Source organism: Egretta garzetta, unplaced genomic scaffold (genome assembly GCF_000687185.1).
Source record: "Egretta garzetta isolate BGI_Z169 unplaced genomic scaffold, ASM68718v1 scaffold133, whole genome shotgun sequence".
Lineage (NCBI taxonomy): Eukaryota > Metazoa > Chordata > Aves > Pelecaniformes > Ardeidae > Egretta > Egretta garzetta.
This window is the reverse complement of record NW_009259111.1, coordinates 1,986,554-2,008,152: the sequence shown is the minus strand read 5'-3', so window position 1 is coordinate 2,008,152 and position 21,599 is coordinate 1,986,554. Positions and strand designations below refer to the sequence as shown.

General features: G+C 47.3%; 1 protein-coding gene across 1 annotated transcript in view; it reads left to right on the top strand.

Moving 5' to 3' along the window:
- The first annotated feature begins 3,357 nt into the window (after positions 1–3,357).
- TUB (TUB bipartite transcription factor) overlaps positions 3,358–21,599 on the top strand; it is a 156,579-nt gene continuing 138,337 nt past the window's right edge. Inside the window, exon 1 of the mRNA XM_035890990.1 lies at positions 3,358–3,413. Within this exon, the coding sequence (XP_035746883.1) occupies positions 3,358–3,413 (56 nt within the window). The remainder of the gene's footprint in view (positions 3,414–21,599) is intronic.

Genomic DNA, 21,599 nt, shown 5'->3' with positions numbered 1-21,599 from the left:
CAGCGAGGTCTGGGCAGCTCCGAGCCGGCTTCTGAAGAGACAAACTTCTGCCTGTCTACACGTGATCCTGGAGATGTCCTCCTTGTCCTGGGAGCGTCCACCAAGCTTCGTCAGTAAGGCTTGCTTTTGAGATCCGTTGCCCAAACCAAACTCTTTGGTAGGAGCTACGAGGGGTGCCCTGTCCAGAGGGACACGACCCAGCTGTCTCTGCGAGCCTGTCGTTGCACGGCCATGCATCTCGGCAACCAAACCTCACGAATGTGTGGCGCTGGGAAGCTGACAGCAAGAAAATATTTTAAAAGGTAGTGCAAGAAACCACTGCACGGTTGAAGGCAAACCTGTAAAAAAGCAACTTGAAAATGCAGAGATGTTGTGCAAATTCTGCTGAACATTTTTTTTTTCCTGAAAGGAAAACCACAAGTGAATTTACAGTAAGATTTTTTTGTGTATGTGTGTAAAGTGGTTCGGTTTGAACTGCTGTCACACAGTACCCTCGTACTGAGGTTATCAGAACAGATCAGAAAATACTCAGTTGAGTGAGCAAGCTCTGGTTCCCACCAGTGAGCAGAGCAGACCCGTTGCTGCCTGCGGCTGGTGTGGGGGGGAGAAATGCCTCTGCCAGAGACCCACAGGTCCTGGGCACAGAGCTCGACACCGAGCATTGCTGGTCCCCACCGGGGAAATGCAAGTGAGAGCCACAAAGCCTAGCTTGGCTCTCGGTCCCATGCCCGGGAGGAGCTGTGTGGAGGCCGGAGGGAGGTCATGCTGGCACCCCTGCTCTGGGGCAAGCCGGGGCAAAGCATTTTCGCCGTACTCCGAATGACCCTGGGAGGAGGCTGCTCACCGACCTGCTGGATGCGGGGGCTGCAGTGGGGCCACGTCCCCGGCAGGGAGGGGATCCTGCGGAGCTGCCTGACCACGGCAGGCTCCCAGCGCCACCCCTGCACTCAGGGGATGTGATCACCATTGTCTGGTGGAAGATTACGTTGGCTAGACCCAGAAGCCCGCGGTTGGCGTGAGAGATGGCTGATGTCAGAGCGATGGACCCGTATCTGTGGCAACCGGGATAAATAAATAAATAAATGAATGAAGTGCATGCTGGAGCAAGGAGGCGTGCAAGCCGCTGCTCCCGAGCACGGCTTCCCTGAATATCTCTTAAGCAGCTTAGCTCCCTTGCTCCAGTTTATCACCTGAGAGCCTTTCTGTCTGCCGGCTGGCTGAGAGCATCCTGCCGCCCGTCCCCTCGGCAGGGACCTGGGAAGCCTCCCCGCCCCTTCATCCCTCCCTCCCTCCCCGGTGCGGGCAGTGGTTTGCTCCGTGCATCCAGAGCTTGATGCGAAGCCACCGCTTGGCAGCAAATTTTGGCCCCGCTGTGCAAGGCCAGAGGCACCCGCCCGCATCCCGGCGGTGGGCCCGTCTTCAGGCAGGTGTTTGATTTCCAAGCCCGGCAGCCGGCGCCTGCAGGAGGCAAGCGATGCTGGAAGTGCCGTAGCCCAGCCAGAGATGGATGGTGTCGGCAGCAACAGGACCATGTCTTACAGTAGATGGAGTTACAACAGGTATCGTCTCTCTTGTTTTGGTTTGTTGGGGGTTTTTTTGGTTGGTTGGTTTGTTTGTTTTCTTTTTTCCTTCCTGATATTGTAAAACCAGTAAGCTGTTTACATAAACTGAGACGGGGAGCCCTCTTCAGGAAAGCATAACCCAGCTTTTGCCGTCTGAAAGGCACTTGAGGCACCCCGGTCTCTCAGCGGCTCAAGCAGCAGTGCTTGCTGTTGCTGAGCAGGCGTTGGTGGAGGGGGGGGCAGTTCCAGCCCGCTGCGCCAGGGCTGGGGGTGATCCCCAGCCCCCAGCGGCCCCGCACGGAGGTGCCCAGGCTCCCTCCCCTGAGCGGGGCAGCTGATTGCTGGAGGGGTCGCCTGGACTTCTGGATGGTGAGCTCTAGTAACTCCTGCTCAAAGCCAGCACCTACAAATACAAACTAAAGCTTGGGAACAGAAGGGGCCGGGAGCCGGGATGTTGCTAACGAGTGATATTTTCAAGCAAAAGCTGTGAGGGATGCTCTGTGCAGCCCCGGTACCGCGGGGCTGAGGGGGCTGAATTAGGTGTCTCACTGAGACAGCTGAAATATTCACACCCCGTTTCATACCAAGATGCAACTACGTGTGTGTATTTTTCCTCTTCTAGGGAATGTGAAATTATTGTAGCATTAGTTTTGCTTTTATGTGATTCACGATTCTGGTTGACAGGTTATTCAAGCCTGGATTAAAAAAAAAGGCACAAACTTCATACTTTTTTCTTTTACTTTATGTGTCTGTAAATATTACACCTGAAATGGAGCCAGGTGCTAAGCGCTGTCTGAATCATTACTGCAAGCCACCACAATATTCTGAAGAAATAACCTTTGGAAGTGGTTTTCAGTGCTTAAACACATATTCGGTGTCGCCCCCGCTCCCCAGGTGTGTGGGTTTATATGGTTTGTATGTGCATCTAGAGAGTTTCACTCATTTTCAGTACATTCATCCTGCCTCAGCAGAAAATATATACAGATGCATACAGTGGTGGCAATGGGAATGGTGTAATCTTTAAAAAAACGTATGATGTTTATGTATAGGCAAAGCTGAGTTACACAACAAGCTGTGGTTTTATGCATGTGTTCTCCCACCCAGAGGATGCTTTCCATCTGATGCCCTGTCCACAGAAACAGCAGCATTGAGACCCTGTAGTGCTCAGGTCTGTCCCATGCAGTCCAAGTTTCAGCTGTTTTGAGGTCCTAACCCTACAGTAAACAACCCAGACATTTCACAAAAACTCCTTTTGAATGGTTTCTCGCACTGCTATTGCCTTTTGATGTAACCTTAGGCATTGCTTGCGATCTGTTGCTCTGGTTTTCAGTCTTCCTTAGTGTGGCAGGGGGGTCGCCCATCACCATTCGTTAGCCTTACACCCGGAGGCGTGCTGTGCTGTGTGCCTACCCTGCCTGGCTTTCGTACTGCATCGGGGGGGCAAATGTAGTATTACGGTGCCCAGTGGTGGCCAGTTCCCAGATTTTGAGATTTTTTTGCCCAATAAATCCAAGTTCCAAGAACCGATGCCTGCATCCTCTATATATTTTTCAGTGCTGGGAAGCTGAGGAGTGAATCGCTGCTTTTACTCACAGTCTTCCCTTTTTAAAAAATGGTGCAGAGTTGTTCGCAGATGCTGAGCTTGTCCTCCCACACCCCTCTTGTGCCCAGGCCGGAGGCCCCCGCCCGCATCCCGGCGGTGGGCCCGTCTTCAGGCAGGTGTTTGATTTCCAAGCCCGGCAGCCGGCGCCTGCAGGAGGCAAGCGATGCTGGAAGTGCCATAGCCCAGCCAGAGATGGATGGTGTCGGCAGCAACAGGACCATGTCTTACAGTAGATGGAGTTACAACAGGTATCGTCTCTCTTGTTTTGGTTTGTTGGGGGTTTTTTTGGTTGGTTGGTTTGTTTGTTTTCTTTTTTCCTTCCTGATATTGTAAAACCAGTAAGCTGTTTACATAAACTGAGACGGGGAGACCTCTTCAGGAAAGCATAACCCAGCTTTTGCCGTCTGAAAGGCACTTGAGGCACCCCGGTCTCTCAGCGGCTCAAGCAGCAGTGCTTGCTGTTGCTGAGCAGGCGTTGGTCTGGAAAGGAGGGGGGGGCAGTTCCAGCCCACTGCGCCAGGGCTGGGGGTGATCCCCAGCGGCCCCGCACGGAGGTGCCCAGGCTCCCTCCCCTGAGCGGGGCAGCTGATTGCTGGAGGGGTCGCCTGGACTTCTGGATGGTGAGCTCTAGTAACTCCTGCTCAAAGCCAGCACCTACAAATACAAACTAAAGCTTGGGAACGGAAGGGGCCAGGAGCCGGGGTGTTGCTAACGAGTGATATTTTCAAGCAAAAGCTGTGAGGGATGCTCTGTGCAGCCCAGGTACCGCGGGGCTGAGGGGGCTGAATTAGGTGTCTCACTGAGACAGCTGAAATATTCACACCCCGTTTCATACCAAGATGCAACTACGTGTGTGTATTTTTCCTCTTCTAGGGAATGTGAAATTATTGTAGCATTAGTTTTGCTTTTATGTGATTCACGATTCTGGTTGACAGGTTATTCAAGCCTGGATTAAAAAAAAAGGCACAAACTTCATACTTTTTTCTTTTACTTTATGTGTCTGTAAATATTACACCTGAAATGGAGCCAGGTGCTAAGCGCTGTCTGAATCATTACTGCAAGCCACCACAATATTCTGAAGAAATAACCTTTGGAAGTGGTTTTCAGTGCTTAAACACATATTCGGTGTCGCCCCCGCTCCCCAGGTGTGTGGGTTTATATGGTTTGTATGTGCATCTAGAGAGTTTCACTCATTTTCAGTACATTCATCCTGCCTCAGCAGAAAATATATACAGATGCATACAGTGGTGGCAATGGGAATGGTGTAATCTTTAAAAAAACGTATGATGTTTATGTATAGGCAAAGCTGAGTTACACAACAAGCTGTGGTTTTATGCATGTGTTCTCCCACCCAGAGGATGCTTTCCATCTGATGCCCTGTCCACAGAAACAGCAGCATTGAGACCCTGTAGTGCTCAGGTCTGTCCCATGCAGTCCAAGTTTCAGCTGTTTTGAGGTCCTAACCCTACAGTAAACAACCCAGACATTTCACAAAAACTCCTTTTGAATGGTTTCTCGCACTGCTATTGCCTTTTGATGTAACCTTAGGCATTGCTTGCGATCTGTTGCTCTGGTTTTCAGTCTTCCTTAGTGTGGCAGGGGGGTCGCCCATCACCATTCGTTAGCCTTACACCCGGAGGCGTGCTGTGCTGTGTGCCTACCCTGCCTGGCTTTCGTACTGCATCGGGGGGGCAAATGCAGTATTACGGTGCCCAGTGGTGGCCAGTTCCCAGATTTTGAGATTTTTTTGCCCAATAAATCCAAGTTCCAAGAACCGATGCCTGCATCCTCTATATATTTTTCAGTGCTGGGAAGCTGAGGAGTGAATCGCTGCTTTTACTCACAGTCTTCCCTTTCTAAAAAATGGTGCAGAGTTGTTCGCAGATGCTGAGCTTGTCCTCCCACACCCCTCTTGTGCCCAGGCCCACAACCGGAGAAGGAGCTGACTCTTTTGTATCCAAAACCCTGGTGGCTGTCACTTGTATTTGGAGCGTGTTTGCTGCCCCAGCTTTGGTCTCATTGAGCAGCGACAGAAGAAAGGTTTGGGGGAACTTTCTGCTAGGGAGGGAGAGGAAAGAGGTGCTTGTTCTGAGCATCTCTGAGCATCCGTGGTGCGCGCCGAAGCCTGGGGACATGGGCTCTGCCCGCTGGGCTCCGCTCCAGGACGCCTTTCTGACCAGCAGGGTCGCATGGAGCCCCTGCAGACTGAGCTCGCCCTGTGACTACTTGTTGGGGCTTAGGCAGGAACGTGAAGTTATTGCAAGATCTCATGAAAGTTGCGCTCCAGCACAGTGGGTTGTAGGAGCTTTGCTAGTCAAGTTAAATAACCTAATTTGCTCCTTCCTCAAGGGACGCTTGTAACCTTGGGCAAGAAACTCTGCTGCTTGCAAAACAGGGTTAATGACGCTTACCTCGTTTACAAGAGTCCTGTGGAACCAAGCAATAACACTTGGGTTCTTCCTCCTTGCCAGTGGCCACAAAATGTCGCAGCTGCTCTTGGGGTAGCTGCTCTGTGGCGGAGTGTTTCCGGCTGGGGCTCCTCCAACATCGGCTGGCAGCAAGGAGAGCATAACGGATGTTTATTTATTGAGTGGATCCATAATATTTACCATTCCTAGCTCTGTTACTTGTTAGTGTGTCACCTGCAGAAGTCACTGTGCTTTTTTGCTTGTCCCTCCCCCTCTGCTCCCCTGGACCCGGAGGGGTTTGGGCACGTACCTGTCCGCATGGGCACGTAGGGCAGCACTGTGAACAGCCAAGCGCTGTGCAAAAGCCGACAACTGCTCCTCTGGATGCATGCCCAGGTTTCTTCTCTTGGTGTTGGCCTCCATGAATCAGCACTGCAGTTACAGAGGGACAGGGCCGGTGGCCCAGGTGCTGCCTCCCATAAATACAATTGCATCTATAATTTTAAAAAGTGCTTATCATCAGTTAAATCAGATGAAGGGAACTAAATGGAGGTTATTGCCCCTGGACTCCATAAGGTGCATGATGGTAGAAACCCATGGAAAAGAGGGCAGTTGCTGCATCCCTTTCTGCTAAATGGCCAAGCATGTGCCTTGCAGGTGACAGCACCTGTGTGCAGCACGTGGACGTTTTTCTAGTGGGGTTTATCCGGCATTCGTTGGGTATCTCAGCATTTGGGCCTGTGATTGCGGCCTTCCCTTAGACTCGCTGGGCAGGATGTCCCTACAGGAAGGCCACTGCTCGTTCCTGCAGGTAGTTTGTGCACTGAAGAGCAAGTCCAAATGCTGACTGTGAAACTCAAGGTGAGGGAGGGGAGCCCCATGCAATGAGGAGAGACTGCTCAACAAAGTTCACATCAGCTGCTCTCCTAACCAAAGGAAAGCTTTTCTTCCCACCCCCTAACTAGACCAGTGTGTATGTGAAAAAGAAACAGGTACATTATGAAAAGGTTTTTAATGATCGCGTGTGGCATTTCCAAGTCTGACTCGTTGGCCTTCTGAAAATGTCAGCCTTACCTCGGGCACATCTTTGCCTTCCTCCCGTTTCAGTACTGTGATAATTTCCTTGTCACTCTGAATGTTGCCAGCTGAAAGCAGAGGCTAGTCAGCAAGTTAAAGACAATCTGGGGATATTGTGAAGGTCCTAGAAACACTCAGGACTTCTGAAGTCAGCCAGCTAATTCCTAGAGTAAGATAATGCTGCTTTTTCACCCTCTGCCTTTGGTGATACGCTGTTTTCTGGACAGCTACTATTCATTTCTGCTTGGTTTCTTTTCCTCCTGAGCAACGCGCTACCTGCTCCCCGCATCTATGGCCCCCAGGTGTGCAGAAATGCTTGTCTTCCAGAGCAGAGCCAATCCTGCCCTTCTTCATGTTCTTAGTTTTCATTGCTGGTGGAGGTTTTGGCAGGTGGGCTATTGCCTGTCAGCACTCTTGCTGCCTCCCCCCAGCTTTGCCTGGGGCCATGCAGCGCCTCACTCTCGGGGATGCCGCGGGGGGAGTAGCAGAGCGCTTTCCCATCGAGCTCTTCAGGAAGCGTTTGCCCATCCCGGCTGATGGGTTCTAAATGTTGTCCGTGTGGGTGTAAGACCCACCATGTAGTACTCTCTTTGGGTTTGATGCACTCCTGTAGGAGTTCATGGTCTGTTTGCAGGGAATCGTACTTTTAAGGGGCTCTGCTCTGTGCCGTGGCAGTTGCTGGTGGTACCCAGCACTGATCAGGTAGGACTTGAACGCCGCGTGAAGTTGACTTCCTCTAGGCAACTTGCAGCCAAGCAGTTACTGCAAACAACCAGTGTCAGGAGTGAGATGAGCAGTAGAAGATGGGGTATTCGGAAGCCTCCTCGTGCTGGCACTCTCTGGAATTGGGGGTGGCAAGCGGAGGTTTTACTAGCGATTCCCACCATACCCTGGCAGAAATGGAAGCTCAGAGAGAAGAGTCATTAATGTGATAGGAAGGTGAAAATGGAGACTAGGTTTTGGCTGGTATAAGACTGAAGAGCCATTCTCATGAGCTGGGCCACCTGAGTCCTTCGTAGCACTTCCAGCAGCTGGGGATCAGATGGATAGAAAATGAACTCTCAAAAAGGCCACCCAAATTTGACCACTGAATTTAAAAATAGTGCTTATGGAGGCTTGAGGGAGCTCTGATACCATGGGTGCAGTTGAATCCAAGCTCTGGGAAGGTACAGCTTAGGAAAGTATGCAGAATTCGGTCAGGCCATGGACACAGGAGACCAGTTTGAAATCAAATATACGGGCAAATACTGCAGACTGGGAATCTGCGGTACATGTTTGGAAAAACTGCGCAAGGCAGCAGTGGACAGCATGAATTTGCAAGGTTTTTCAGGTGTCAGGGGACTATGAGTGATTCTTATGAGGAGGCTCACAACCAAACGGCTGGTCCAGGGTTTTCTGCAGAAGCAGTAGAAAGTTTTGCAGCAGAAGGAATGGGTAACCTGCAGATTATACCGATGCATGAAAAAAGATGTTAGTGTTGCTTTTTTTAAAAAAAAAAAAAAAAGAAAAAAACCAGCAACCCAGAACAAAATTCCAGCTGTGGAGGCAGTGGAAGCCGCAGCTGCTTCCTTCCTTCCTCACATTTCTTCCTGAGACCAATACATTCACGGTTTTCCTCCCATCTTCTTTGCTTCATTTCCGTACTTATTTTCTATTTTTTCCCTGGAGGGCTTTAGTGCAACTATGCTGGGCTCACGAATTACCACACTGTGATTAATGTAGGTTTTATCTACTGGCATTTGGAAGTATTTTTTGGGGAACTTACTCCCAGGATGTTTCAACTGTTGAGGACAGTTGAAAACTTTTTTCTATTGATCTGTCTCTTTGGTCTATTCTGGGTATCAGCGTTGTTCGTGGCTCCCTTTTGAAGCTGCTATTTCTGTTTTGCCTTTTTTATTCTTTGTTGAAAAGCTATGACTGTGTATTTGGGTTATGGTGTTGGAGGGTTTCGATCTTAGATCTCATTTTTGAAAGTTTTTAAACTCCTCTACCTTGATCTTTTCTGGAGATGCTGTCATCAATGGGTAAATAGGGGTTGTCCTCCAAACTTCATCCAAAAGGCCTTTCTTAGGGAACCTGTCATTTCTTTTTCCTTCTCTTCTTTGAAGTTGCAGCTGTGAAATCACGAAGCATGCACGCTCCTTACCTTCCTAGGCATGCTGCTGGGAGCGCACTTTGCACCGAAGAGCAGCTCCTCTCTCCGTTGGTAGCGGAGCCGTCTCAAGCCCCATTTGCAGCTCTGCCGTCAGGAGACAGATGGGACATGCTGCCCCGGGCCTCTGCTGGTGGTGATTACTAAGTCTGCTCTTAAGAGGAGGTAGCGCGTTGAGGAAGCAGATTAAGGAGGGAGTCCCTTAGCCACTACTGCCCTTCTCTGCCATCTTATGTCCTGACGTGTTTCCTCCTAGAGTAGGTACCTCTATCGCTGTTGTCATTGGACAAAGCACCTGGGGGGAGAAGAAGTGGAAATTGTTCTATGGGACAAAAGAATCAGCCAAGCCTCAAGTGAAGCCAGAATAAAACATTCAGGTAATGGATAAACTTATGAGGATCTATGTATCAATGTTGCGCATTTAGTTTGCTGGAAATCTGTTCTTTTCTTTCATAATAAAGTGTCATAATATTAATTACATAGGAGAAGATGGAGTTTAGGAGCAATGTTTCCTTCCTCGAGTTAGGACGCTGGGAATGATCTGTGGGTGTGTCCATGTGCATCCTCCCGTGCTCAGGATGAACCTTTTGCGGGTGGTTGGTGGCGCATCCTCCAGGTGCACGCATTCGCCAGAGACTGCATGGTGGCTTACGAGAGCCTAGCAGGGACATCTGAGAGAGGAAACTTCAGCTTCCACTTCGCTGAAGAAGAAGTTTTAAAGTTTCTTGAACAGAAGTAGCCTGAGAAAATATTTTAAACCTACTTGGCTCATGTACAGCATTGCAATCCTAACAAACATAAGTAATTGTGGTTGGAGCAGTAAATGTCATGGCCAGCAGCTCAGCAGCTCAGTGATGAGAGTGAAGGGTAAGTTTTTAAGGGGGAACCAATATTACAGCTGAACTTCAGTTTATACATAGTACGTAACACGTTAGTTAAGAGTTTACAGTAAGAAGGAGCCCATCACTTCAGTGACTTAACTCAGCTTGGAAGACACCACTTGTGTGCTATCGGTCATTTCATTCTCTACTTTTTATGTAGAAGTGCACATGCTGGGCCATAGCCATCAATGGGCTCACTGGTGTGTAACATTTGGCAGCCCATCTGCAGCTGTCTGTGGCCCTGCTCACAGGGACGGCAGCGTGGGACTTTGTGCTCTCTATTGAGAATTGGACTGTGGCCCCTGAAATCCACATCAACAAACCTCAAAAAGACAATTCCCCTGTTTAGTGGCTGCCTCCTCATCAACGCTAGATTTCCTTCACCTGAAATTTAGCTCTGGCTATCTCTGGTTTTGGCTCAGTATCAGTGATACTGCTTCTCTCAAATACCAGTGAAAGGAAGCGGAGAACTTCAGCGGTTAAAGGTATTATCACACCATATAAACCTGCTTCCATCCATCGCGTCTGGTAGGGGGCTACTGAAGTGAAATGTGGAATAAATGCTGTTGCCAACTACTGCTGCCCCCTACATGTTTAGCTGTAATTCTAGTATAAAGACAGAAATATCTTTTTTGTATGGTTTTTTTTTTTTGGAAGCCTAGCAGGAGTTCTTAAGTTTAAACTACTTTTAGAAGGCATGCTATTAAAACTAAATTTTGCTTTTTGCACATGTGGGGTGAGCAGTACAGTCTCTAAATACGAAGAGTGAAGGGCAGTATAGCAAACTGTCTCAGCATTGTGTTGATAGTCATCTTTCTTCACGGTCCGAGAGCTCATTAACAAATTCCCATTAACAAATTTTGAGACAAGGCTTCTTTTAGAAGAAGATGGAGAGAAAAATAGAAACAAAATATACATATCTCTTGTCACTACAGTTGTAGACCTCCATAAATGTTCCAAAGCTTCTGTAAAGCTTTATGCTTAAAACCTGCATTCAGGGTTTCTCTTGAACCGTGAAGGCAACTCAAGCATTTCTTCAGGGTAGAAGGGGTGATAGGAAACCAGCATACATGGCCGTAAAGAGAACGGCATGTGATACGCCATAAGAAATGCTGCTCTGGTATCTCCTATCAGTGCTTTTCTCTCTCCTTATTCTTTGGTCTTATTGCATGCTCTGTGTGAATGCCTTTTGTCACTGTGTCTGAAATACATGCCAAGCGCCTCGTCTCCAGTGCTGGGGCACAAAATTGCCGGCCTCTCCTGCGCCTGAATATGTGTGCCTTACAAGGAAGATCAAGCATCGCAGCTCTAAGCTATCAGATGCTCTGTGCTCTCGCTGCAGCTTTCAGAATTAGTTTATATCTCAAAGAAAAACCAACCACATCTCTCGTCATCTGCATTATCATAAAAAGAAAAACCTTCCTCTCGCCAATACGTAATTTGTGTAAATGTCACTACTAATGCAAGTCTGAGAAACAATGCTCATGGCTGAAAACCAACAGCGAGGGCTTTTTCCCCCTTTGGAAATGGATCGGGACAGAGGAGCAATCCTGGCTGGTGACACCATGGCACGTGGCGGGCGCTGGCCATGCAGCCGGCTGGCAAGCGGCGGTGCCGGGGCTGGGGCAGGCTGATGGGATCTGGAGAAGCTTGTTCATCACTGATTTTAGGGGGTGTTTCTGCAAGAAGAGAAAAAAAATTAATATTCAGTTCATTCTGTTCTTTGCAAAGGCCAAAGCTGATTCTTTCTTTTTTTTTTTTTTTTTTTTTTTTTTTAAACCAAAGTAGGTAAGGTCCATCAGTCCACTTCGAATGTCACTGGGCTAAAACCATAGCCTGACACGATCATGTTCATCAAGTTAACAAGCACCTCTTTGTTTCAGTATATCCATAGCCATCACCTCCTAGAGAAGGTTGAAACAGCATCTGGTTTATCTTTCTGGCATCCTAAAGCCTGTTGCCTTTGGCTTTGAGCTCCTGGCTGGTGGCAAGCACAGACCTTCCAGCAGGCATGGGGCACTGCCCGTCTCGGAGGCATCCTGGTGAGCAGAGCCCGCAGTCCATGGAGGGGGGAAGGCTTGCTGTTCACACAGAAAAGCATCCCTGGTGCCCCGACTAACCCCGAATGCCCCAGGCCAGCAAATAATGTCAATTTATACCTGTTGAGGTTTGTTTATTCTTTGTGTCTGTGAAAAATGAGTGTATCATGGGGCTTTGAGGTGACCAGACTGAGTTCTGCCAGCAATCACCTGTCTCTCTGAAAGCAAGGGATGTTGGTGAACACTTGGATATAGCTGAAATGCTTCAATGCTGAGGTCAAGAACAGGGGATGACTTCAATTGCTGTGAAAACAAAGATGCTCCCAGAAGAGTGCAGGTCTTTGAAGCGTAAAATGACAACCAATTAGCTCAAAATCAATTTCCGAAGTATTTTTTTTTAAATTGTAATTTGTCTCTAGGAGTCTACTACATGGACGATCAGCCAGGTAAGTTACCTCACTTGGAAAAAAAGTTTTAATTCCTTGTTTTTATAAGCATGCTGTGATGTGTGTTTGATTCCTTTCACCCTACCGGTGCTCTGTCATGTTATGGTAGCGGGACTCTGCCACGCTGTGGCAAGCATCCCATTGCTTGCTATTCAGATAAATGCATCAGTTCAGATGCCTGCACCAGTTTCTGTGTCCTTAGACAGACAAGATGCGTAGCAGTAGTCTTCCAGTCGTGCTTAGATGCTGCTATTCCAGAGACAGTGCTCTTCTGTTTAAGTCCACTTTATTTTGAAATCTCATGGTTTCATGCGCCACAAGCATCCTCCTCCTTCATGCTGCACATTTGTGCTGTCTGTGAGCACGAGCAGCTATGTTTTGCAGGATGGAATGTTCCTTATAGCCCCTGTGGACAATTGTGCAAGCCCTAGATTCCCTCCTGTCTTTGCAGAGTTTGCTGGCAATCCTCTAAAACATATCTCTTCAAGTTCAACTTTTCCAACTTGAAAATCCTACTCAAAAATCCTGTTCAAACATCTTCTGCTGGGACTCCTGAAGTACCAAAGCCAATTCCTTAACGCTTAATGTGGCTTTCCTATGTATGTTCTTGCAGGTTATTTTGCAGAGCTGTAACCTAAAATCCTAGCAGAACACAGGGCATTTGCCTGGCCATTTAAAGGTGCTCCGGCGAGCTGGGCGAGCTGCTTCTTTGCCAGTCTGAGGCCACGTGAGGAAGCTGTCCAGAGGGACTCGACAAGAGATGTTCATCAGACAGTCGTTTCGGGAGAGGCCGGCTCAACGCAGGCTGCTTCGCCTGGCTGCAGGCTGCTCCGTTTCCTAATATAAAACTGCATTTGCACTTCATTCCTCTCTTGATTCCCCCTCGAGTACTATTGAAGTGTGACTGTATGGGCTTTCCCAAGCTGAAGTTGCTGGTTAAAGTTAATTTCTCACTCCGTCATATTTTTTAACATCTTTGGTGGAACAAATTAAGTGTTCTACTTTTTAATATAACTTGGCTAGCTTTAGGAAGAAGTAACGAAACTTGGGCTTCATAACAGGATCTGATAGTTTTGAACTATTACCAGAATGAAGTTATCATCTGTATCGTGAAACAGCGCGTTCAGACCTGAACAGACTTCTTGGTGGGAAGGCGCAGATAAATTTGAAGGAGGAAATAGAGAAGGGCTGGTAGGGAAACTGGTAGCTGTTCGTAACGAAGCGGCTGCTGTGTCTCACCATAGAGCAGCTAAGTTGATTTTTGTGTGCATGTGAAGCACTGGTGGCTACCAAGAATGGCGTATGTGGTCAGTGGATTTGGTTTTAATTAGATGGGTCTAAATGAATCTCAGAAGAGCTAACCTGGGCGATACAGCTTTCTGAAGATGAAGCCTTCTAAATAATGAACAGTTTATAGTCTGCTCTTACTAGCGACGAGTGAGTGATAGGCAAATATTGAGAGGGATCTGGGAAGCAATGGGACTGGAGCTGGGCTCCAACAAACTGTGTGAGCAGAAGCCTTTAAGGTATTTGTGGCAGCTCTCCTTGCATGATGTACTGTGCTTCAAACAGGACTAAAATCCAGATGCTGATAACTAAGTGTCACCTTCTCTTGGAAGCTGTGATTTTGCCCTGGACACTGATGGCAGCAGTGTTTTGCTTCCCAGGTGTGTTCTTCAGTGTGCACAGGCACACCGCCACCTTTTCCCAGTAAATGCATCACCCACGCCACCACCACCTGAAATTTCACTCCTTTCATCCTGAGCGCACACAGTATATTCTTTTTCTCTCTGGCGTGCTTTATTTTTCTTCTCCTCTTCCTTAAATGTATTTAATTAATGGAGATTTCGAAATTCAGTTTGGGCCACTCACACAAGAAGCGTAGGAGCCGTCCTGGGCTATGAACCCAGGCCGAGGACAAAGCCCGTTTAAGTCCCTCCTTACAACCCTTCTGTTCTGCTAATTGCAGTAAGAGGATTAGCTTGAGGCGCACGGGATGTCGAATACTACAGTCAAAGATGGTCATATCAGACTCTGGGCTACTTTCATGCATCCTTCTGCAAACGTAAAAAGATTCTCGAAGCAATGAGTGAACTGAGACCCAAGGCAATTTACTCGTGCTTGGAATATATGCGTGTATATATAGCAAGAAAATGAATTTTGGACCAAAAAATGTGAACTGGCCTTAAATCAGAGCTGAGGTTAAATGTTCCAGACCTGTCGAAAGGCAGAGCTTTTGCTGTCACTGTCCAGTTGTACATGGAAGGAGTTGTATCACGCAGATGTTATTTGCTATCTCTTATGAAAAATAATGAGTAACCATATAACATTACATTGCTTTTGTTGGTGTCTGAGCTGTACCTTCTGTGAAGGTGGGCTCCTCCCGTCGGCTCCTGGCACAGGTGGGCTGCTCTTTGCAAGGGAGTCTGTTCTGTTCATGATTTTTGGAGCTCCTAGGGTTGAGCTTCAGTCTGACTGCAGGGATTATTAAATACATCATCTTAGATATGGTATCATTAAATGCAAGTTCGCTGTCTTTTGCTTGGGAGGCTGGGAGGAAAGGCAGTGGTATTTTCCTGACACTTACTGTCTCCTGTGGGCATCGGCTCTTGGCCGCTGATAAGGCAAGAAGAAACGCTGGCCTTGCTGTGTGCAGCCACTCTTCTGCTCCCAAGCCAGTGAAACCAAAACTTGTCCAAGAGGCCCCCTCCTAGGCAGGCTGGGACTGCAGGCATCCCGAACGAATGTGTCTGTGCCTGGGCAGGCAATTGAAGCTCACACATGGTGACCAAACTATTTTCGCTGTAGTGTCTTTACCATACATCATGTACATTTGATGCATTCACTGGAAAATCTGTATGGAGTAACAGGTTGCTTTAAAATGTAATTAGGGTAAAATGTCTACAAAAGCAGAAGCATTTTTTTTTCTTATCCATTGCAGCGAGGCTTTCCTGTTGCCTTGATTGTGCTGTAGATTTGCTAACGTTATCCAGTGAGATGCTGAATTCAGAGTCAAATGTAAGGATGCTGTATGTGTGGGAGACAAGTTGTGCCTGTTCCCATCTCCATACACAAAAATGCAGTTGTTTAGGGAACCTCTCATCATTGATTAGCTTGTATGGGTGCTCTTCTGTGTTTTGTCTGCTCGTCCTGTGTGAAGCTTTCCCGCTGAGCCTGGGGGAGCTGTGCCGTGGGAACCTCCCCGGATCGTGGGTGCAGGGTGATGCTGAGTGCTGTTCCTGCTGCGATAAACCCGCTTGTTAGAGGAAGCTTGTTTGACTTGGCTGGATTTTTTGGCGTCGGCAATTATCTCTCTTAGCTTTCACTTTGCCCCCATTAAACTGGGGGATTGTCTGCATGATTTGAAATACGTGCCTAAGTCCCTTCTCTGTGGATCTTGGGAATCTTGCAGAGAACAACATTGCAAAGAATATTAGTTTGCATCTTATCAGTTACCTTCCTGGCTGGTTGGTTGGTCCAGACTCCGTCACAAAGAGAAGCTTTTTATGCAGTGTTTTGATGCGTTTTATTACTCCTGCGTACTCAGTGGCACACGGGTGCTTGTGCCCCCAGTAGCAGTGTGATGCTCCCGTAGTGGCATGAGGCTTCGAGTGCATTTGCAGGGCTCTGGCTTCTTTATCACATGGTTTCTCTTTTTCTACAGCTGTAATATCTGAGTTTACTTTTTTTGATGTCATCTCAATCACGGTGCAGCTGAACATAAATTCTGAGTTGTGTGTACGGTAAATGAAATAATGCATGTCAGTGCTGAAAAGAGAATTGATTTTTTTACTGAGTTTCTCTTCACCACTCTTGTGTAGGTAGTTGGAAAGTCAGGGTAGGTGACTTTGATAAGAATAGGCAAGGAGAGAGGGAGTGATAAAACAGGTTATTTAGCAGAGAACAATACTGGAGCCTTTTAACGAGCCTTTTCTGAAATATCTAAGATTCAGGCTTTTAATATGGTTCAGAAATTATGCAAAAAGTTTTCTAATATTACTTGGATTCTGTCCACATGTACCATTAAATTTTTCTATGCATAAGTTACAGGAGATCTCTAAGTTATAACTTGTGCACCGTTATAACTTAGGCACTGTCAAATTTTTCCATGCATAAGTTACAGCAGGTCTGTAAGCTGTAACTTATTTTTTTTTGTGTTTGAAACAACTGAAAACCCCATCCCTATGCACTGAACCATTCAAATATGTACTCAGATCCCACTGACTGTGATACGGTGAGGCTGTTCTTAAGTGCTTGTTAGAATGACTGAAAATTCACCTTCACCTGAATGTTCTGCATCAAGGCGGCCTCGCTGCCTGGCTCTGCCAGAATTGAGAAGAGCAAAGCCTACCAGCGGAACACCTCGCTGAGGAGGTACCTATTTGTTTAAATTTGAGTTCAGCTTTGGTTTAGTTACAGCCTTGTGGGCTGACATTTAACTGCGGCTTTGTGCTCTCTACCCTGGCCCCAGGTGGGCTCATGGGTACTCTGATCTATGGATTTATAAAGAGAAATACCTCATAATGTGAGACACAGAACATGGCTGAGGACGCAAGTGTTATCCAGTGTGTTCTAGGGAATTTGGTTGCTGAAGGCATCCTGCCGCTCCCCGTCATTCATTCGCCCAGGAGTAGGAGGGATGTTTCTTATCGGATGCTGGTAGATGAGGATTCTCTAGAATTCGACGTTTACAGCGAAGTTCACACTGTGATGCTCCCTGAGAGCTGCCGGCATGCTCCATGCTGTCTCTGCCTTCTTGCCTGTCCTGTAACCGTGAACTTTACCTTTCCTTCCGTGCTTTTCAGTCACCCTCTGGGTATCTTAGGAGACTTCTAGGGACATTAGATGAGCCTTTTCTTTTTAGCCAAAACTATATTCTCATCCCTCAGTCTGGAAAGGTGTTTGTGCAGGAAATACCCTTTTAAAAATACGTGAAGATTAGGAAGATGGTTTGTTTTCTTACATCTCTTTCAAGTCTGCTCCTTCATATTCCTTTTTTCTGCTACTTTACCGTCTTGTCTTTTCTTTCTAGTTTTACTGCTCTTATGCCCCTGGTGATGGACCACCATAAAAAAAATCAGGTTTTATTTTTGTAGCACCTTAGCAGTGGACAAGGCTAGAGCAAGCGAGGGTGGACCTTCACAGCCATTCACCTGGTTTAACTCCTGCCTGAGCTGTCGCGTGGAGGATTCAGTCGCCTTCCAAATTACATCTGTGCTGTCTTACTAGCAAATTACCTGACAGCTGGCCAGGGCAACATGAGCTGTTATTTTGAGATATTAATCATGTTCTGAAACAGTATTACCTCATGGTGGTTGTACAGCGAGCCCAGCTTTGCTGAAAGCCTTGCATGTGCAATGGTAGGGTTGCAGCCAGGCGTCTCTCTAGTAGAGGAGATTTACACAATGACTGACCTTCTTTTGGTTGTTTTTTTTTTTTTTAAAATTATAAATACTTCTTGATTAGTTAGTGGTAAAAAGTAATCCTTTTATTCTTTTAATTAAAAATATTTTAAAATACCAAGTAAGATTATTTTCTTTAAAAGAGCAAACCAAATTAGTTTCATTTCAGAAATAAGCTCTAGTTCATAAGGATAGAGATGTCACTGTGTCACAGCTTGTAGAGCCACGCTCCCCCGCCTGCCTTGGCCTGGGTAAGACGAGGAGGATGAGAAGGAGGAGGAGGAAGAGGAGGAGGAGGAGGAGCAGCATTCCCTGTGCCAGCAGCCCAGCTCCGTGGGTGGCAGTAACTGGAAACGCTCAGTGAGCCCCTGTGGGGCTGAGGGAGCGCCAGGAGCTGCTCCAGGGGAGCACCACGAAGCACCTGCCCAGCATAAGATGCTGTATGGTAGAGTGCATGGGAGGGAGGATCCCTTGATGTCTCTCCAAAACACCCAGGACTGGGCACTGTTGGAGATGGCAGACTTGCACGTCTTATTTTTTACGTTTAATCTGAAATAATATGATTTTGTAGTGCTGAGTAACTGACAGCGTGCTGCTGATGGCACCTGATGGTGCTCTCCCAGGAAGGCCTGCTTTGGGTGGAAATGCTCCTTAGGTCTCGGGACCATGCTGGCCCCACTCTTTGCTCCCTTCTTACATTGCATGTACTGTCACCCCAGGAGAAGCTTGTTTTTAAATGAACTCTTGCCCCAAAGGGAGGGAACTGTGCATACTGGGACTCTTCTTTGCAATACTATGCTATGAATAGTTCCTCTGTTCCCAGGACACATGGTCTCTGTCAATACAGAAACAAAGGTATCAGCTGTAAGGTATGCAGAACATGAGCTTGTCTCTCTTTTTTATCTTTTTTTTTTTTCTTTTTTTTTCTTTTAATCACGCCATCTAAAATAGAGCACGAGCAGGAAGAAGCACCATCAAATAGTGACCGCCATGTGTAGCAGTGCAGATGTTGCCAGCAAAGCCATCTTCCGAGGACCTGGTGCCAGAGGCTGGAACAGGCTCAGCTCGTTCCAAATTTCCTCCTGTGCTTATGTGCAGAGCTACAGACTGCTCTCTGCTCTCCAGCCCTGTCCTTTGCTGTGAAATCTGGCTGGGTGGGAGTGCTGCCTGCATCCTGAGAACTTGTTTCAAAGGAAATACACAGAAAAGACCAGCACCTCGATTAGGAAATCGGGTGGGGAGAGGTGCTGGTGGCATTCGCCCGCCTTTCCTGTCCCCCACTCTCAAAATGCCTGTTACCAAAGGGTAGAGGGAATGGGGGACCCTCCTCCCAAACACGCAACCAAACCCTACTTGTGCATTCAGCTGCCGTAGGCTTAGGTAGCTCCCCTGCCTCAAACCCTGCCCATGCATTCTTTTTTTTTTCCCCTCTGCCTGCCAATATGTATCATATTCATCTGCCTTGCTAGGTGCTGCGAGGCATAATCCCCTCGCATTTTTTGATTACCTCAATTTCTAGGTTCTATTTAATTGAATATATACACCTTATTCCTGCTTCCTGACTCAAGGCACCCATCAGAAAGCATTACTCTCATCTGGAAATGAGATCTTGTTCCCTGGAGCTGGCACTGTGAGGAATAGGCTCCGTGCCTTCAGCAGCCCCACGGACGGGTGGGCAGGCAGCCCGGCTCCCCGGTTCACATTGCGGCCATCGCTGGAACCGCGCTGCGCTCCCTGTAGCGGAGCTGCCTGGGACGCCAGGCGAGGTGTCTGCGGCAGATGGGCCGTCCGTTGCTCTCGGGCCGTTGCGGAGCCTGGGGGAAGCCAGTCCTGGGCTTTTCCCCCCGGTTTGGGCCTGTTTTATGAGCCAGCCCCTGGGTGGCTCTTTGGTAGCCAAGAATAAGTGTTAGCGAGAAGTGTTACTCCAGAGCGCTCAGTCACACGGCGCTGAGCGCCTGTGGCAAAAAATAGCTTTATGCAGATTGCAGGAGTTACTGGAGGAAGCGGAATTCCCTGAGGCACTTGTAGGAGGGGGGAAAAAAAAGTCTTTTTTGTCCAAATGTGTCATACTCATGCAGTCGTGCCAAAGCACGACCATTGTGCTGCTCCTTGCTTTTTGCAAGCTTCCAGATTAATTGCTTTTCTTCTGAGAACAAGCTATCTGAAAGATTCAGTGATGGATGGCAACGGAGGCTTCCCCCCCTCCCCGCAGGTCAAGCCCTCGTGAGCAGCAACAAGGCGGCTGCTCGCATGGGGCTGGGATTTCTGCCCAAGACCTGCCAGATCCAGAAACCTTTTTTTTTTTTTTTTTTTTTTTTGTGTGTGCTCTGTGTATTTTTTTCCCTTAATAGAAATTGTCATCTGTAATTGAGACTTCCACGTTGAAATGTGAGGCTAGGGCAGAAGTGTATGTAGTTTAACTAGTTCTGAGCCTGCTCATCCCCCTTCCTAGAACAGACAAGATTTTTAGCAGCCCTATCCAGCAACATTTTGCTGTAAAAGCAAGGCAAAGCTCCATCACTTTGTGTGACTGCACATCCCTCAGCTGGTGCTGAAGGGCATCAGAAATGCTTTGTCAAAGCTGGAGCCACATTGTGCTCGATCTTGCGCAAGCACCGTGGCTGGGTTAGCCTAACCAGAGAAAATGCACAGAAGTGGAGACCGGGTTTTATGAGTGCTGGGTGAAAGTAAACGTAGCTGGGGAATGTGAATAAATAGTTTGCATGAGATTGCACGTGCACAGGCCCAGGGGTTGGAACTGCCTCCCAGTTTCTGAATACCCGCAGAGTGAGGCTTCCAGCTGGGTGAATTAAATCAGAAGGCGGAGGAAGGGTGGTGGAAACTGGGTTACCTCCCTCAGCCTGGGCTACATCTGTTGCCCTTAGTGGTGGTGGTGGTGTCCTCACGTGACACATTGGCCCCAGCACAAACTTTGTGATTTTTTAAAAAATGTTGTTGCATAGGGTGGGGTTTGCATCCTGCGCATTGGACATGTGGGATTTGTATAAGCAGTTTAATGCAGCTCTTGCTGCAGGTAACAGAATCTGATCTGGCTGGCTTTGACGTTGGTTAAATGCCAGGCGTTTCCTACACCATGTACAAAAGAAGAGGACAGATAAAGTAGTTGAACCAACATTTTTTTGTGGACTCATTACCACGCTGGTATTTATGACCCAGCAAGTTCTTCTTTATAGGCACCCCACGGTGCAGATTTTACAAAGTACTATTCCCTTGGCCAAGGTTTCGATATATTTTAGGTTTCAAAGAAGCGGTCTTCAACCTCTAGTTCTGCACTGGCTGCATAGAAGTCGTTTGTTATTAAGTCATCAGGACGAGGTTGAAGATAACTCACATTAATTCATCGTGAAATAACCTGTAAGTTTTTAAATGCAACAGGCAGACATCTTGGGGCAGGCAGAAGGAGCATGGCTTTGTCTTCAAGGCATGATGGCATTAAAAAAAATGCTTGTTTTAGCTGTCACAAAATAATTGAGATGCTTCTGAAATATTTTTTCAGCTTTTACTCTCTCTTACGTTGAATGCGAAGCGGCTCCTGTTATTAGCAGTTATCTTTTGTCACAGATATATCTCTCAACTCACCGAGACCTGTTTGCCAGATATACATGATAATGCCTCGTTTGCTGTTTAAACAGCAAACTGATGAGATGCCAGTTACTTTACTGTCGCTAATTAAGTAATTACTTCATCTGTGAGATACGTTGCTTATTTTCTCTGACTTGATTTTTCAGATGAGTTTAAACCCAGGTCACTTGAATTTACTTTTTTTTTTTTAACCATGGTTGAGTCAACAAATTTGCAATTATTGGCCCTTTTTACATAACAAATTTCCAGTCTTGTTCTAATTAAGCTGTATTTAAGTAGAGCATCAGTCTGCTAAACAATTCCAGTTATGTTTTTCAAATGATAGCCCTGGCATATTGTGAGTGAGCTTAGCTGGCCGGTCTTCAGAATCCTTGATACAAAAGCCCATTTAGGGGAAAAAAAAAAAAAAGGGAAAGGGAAAATCTA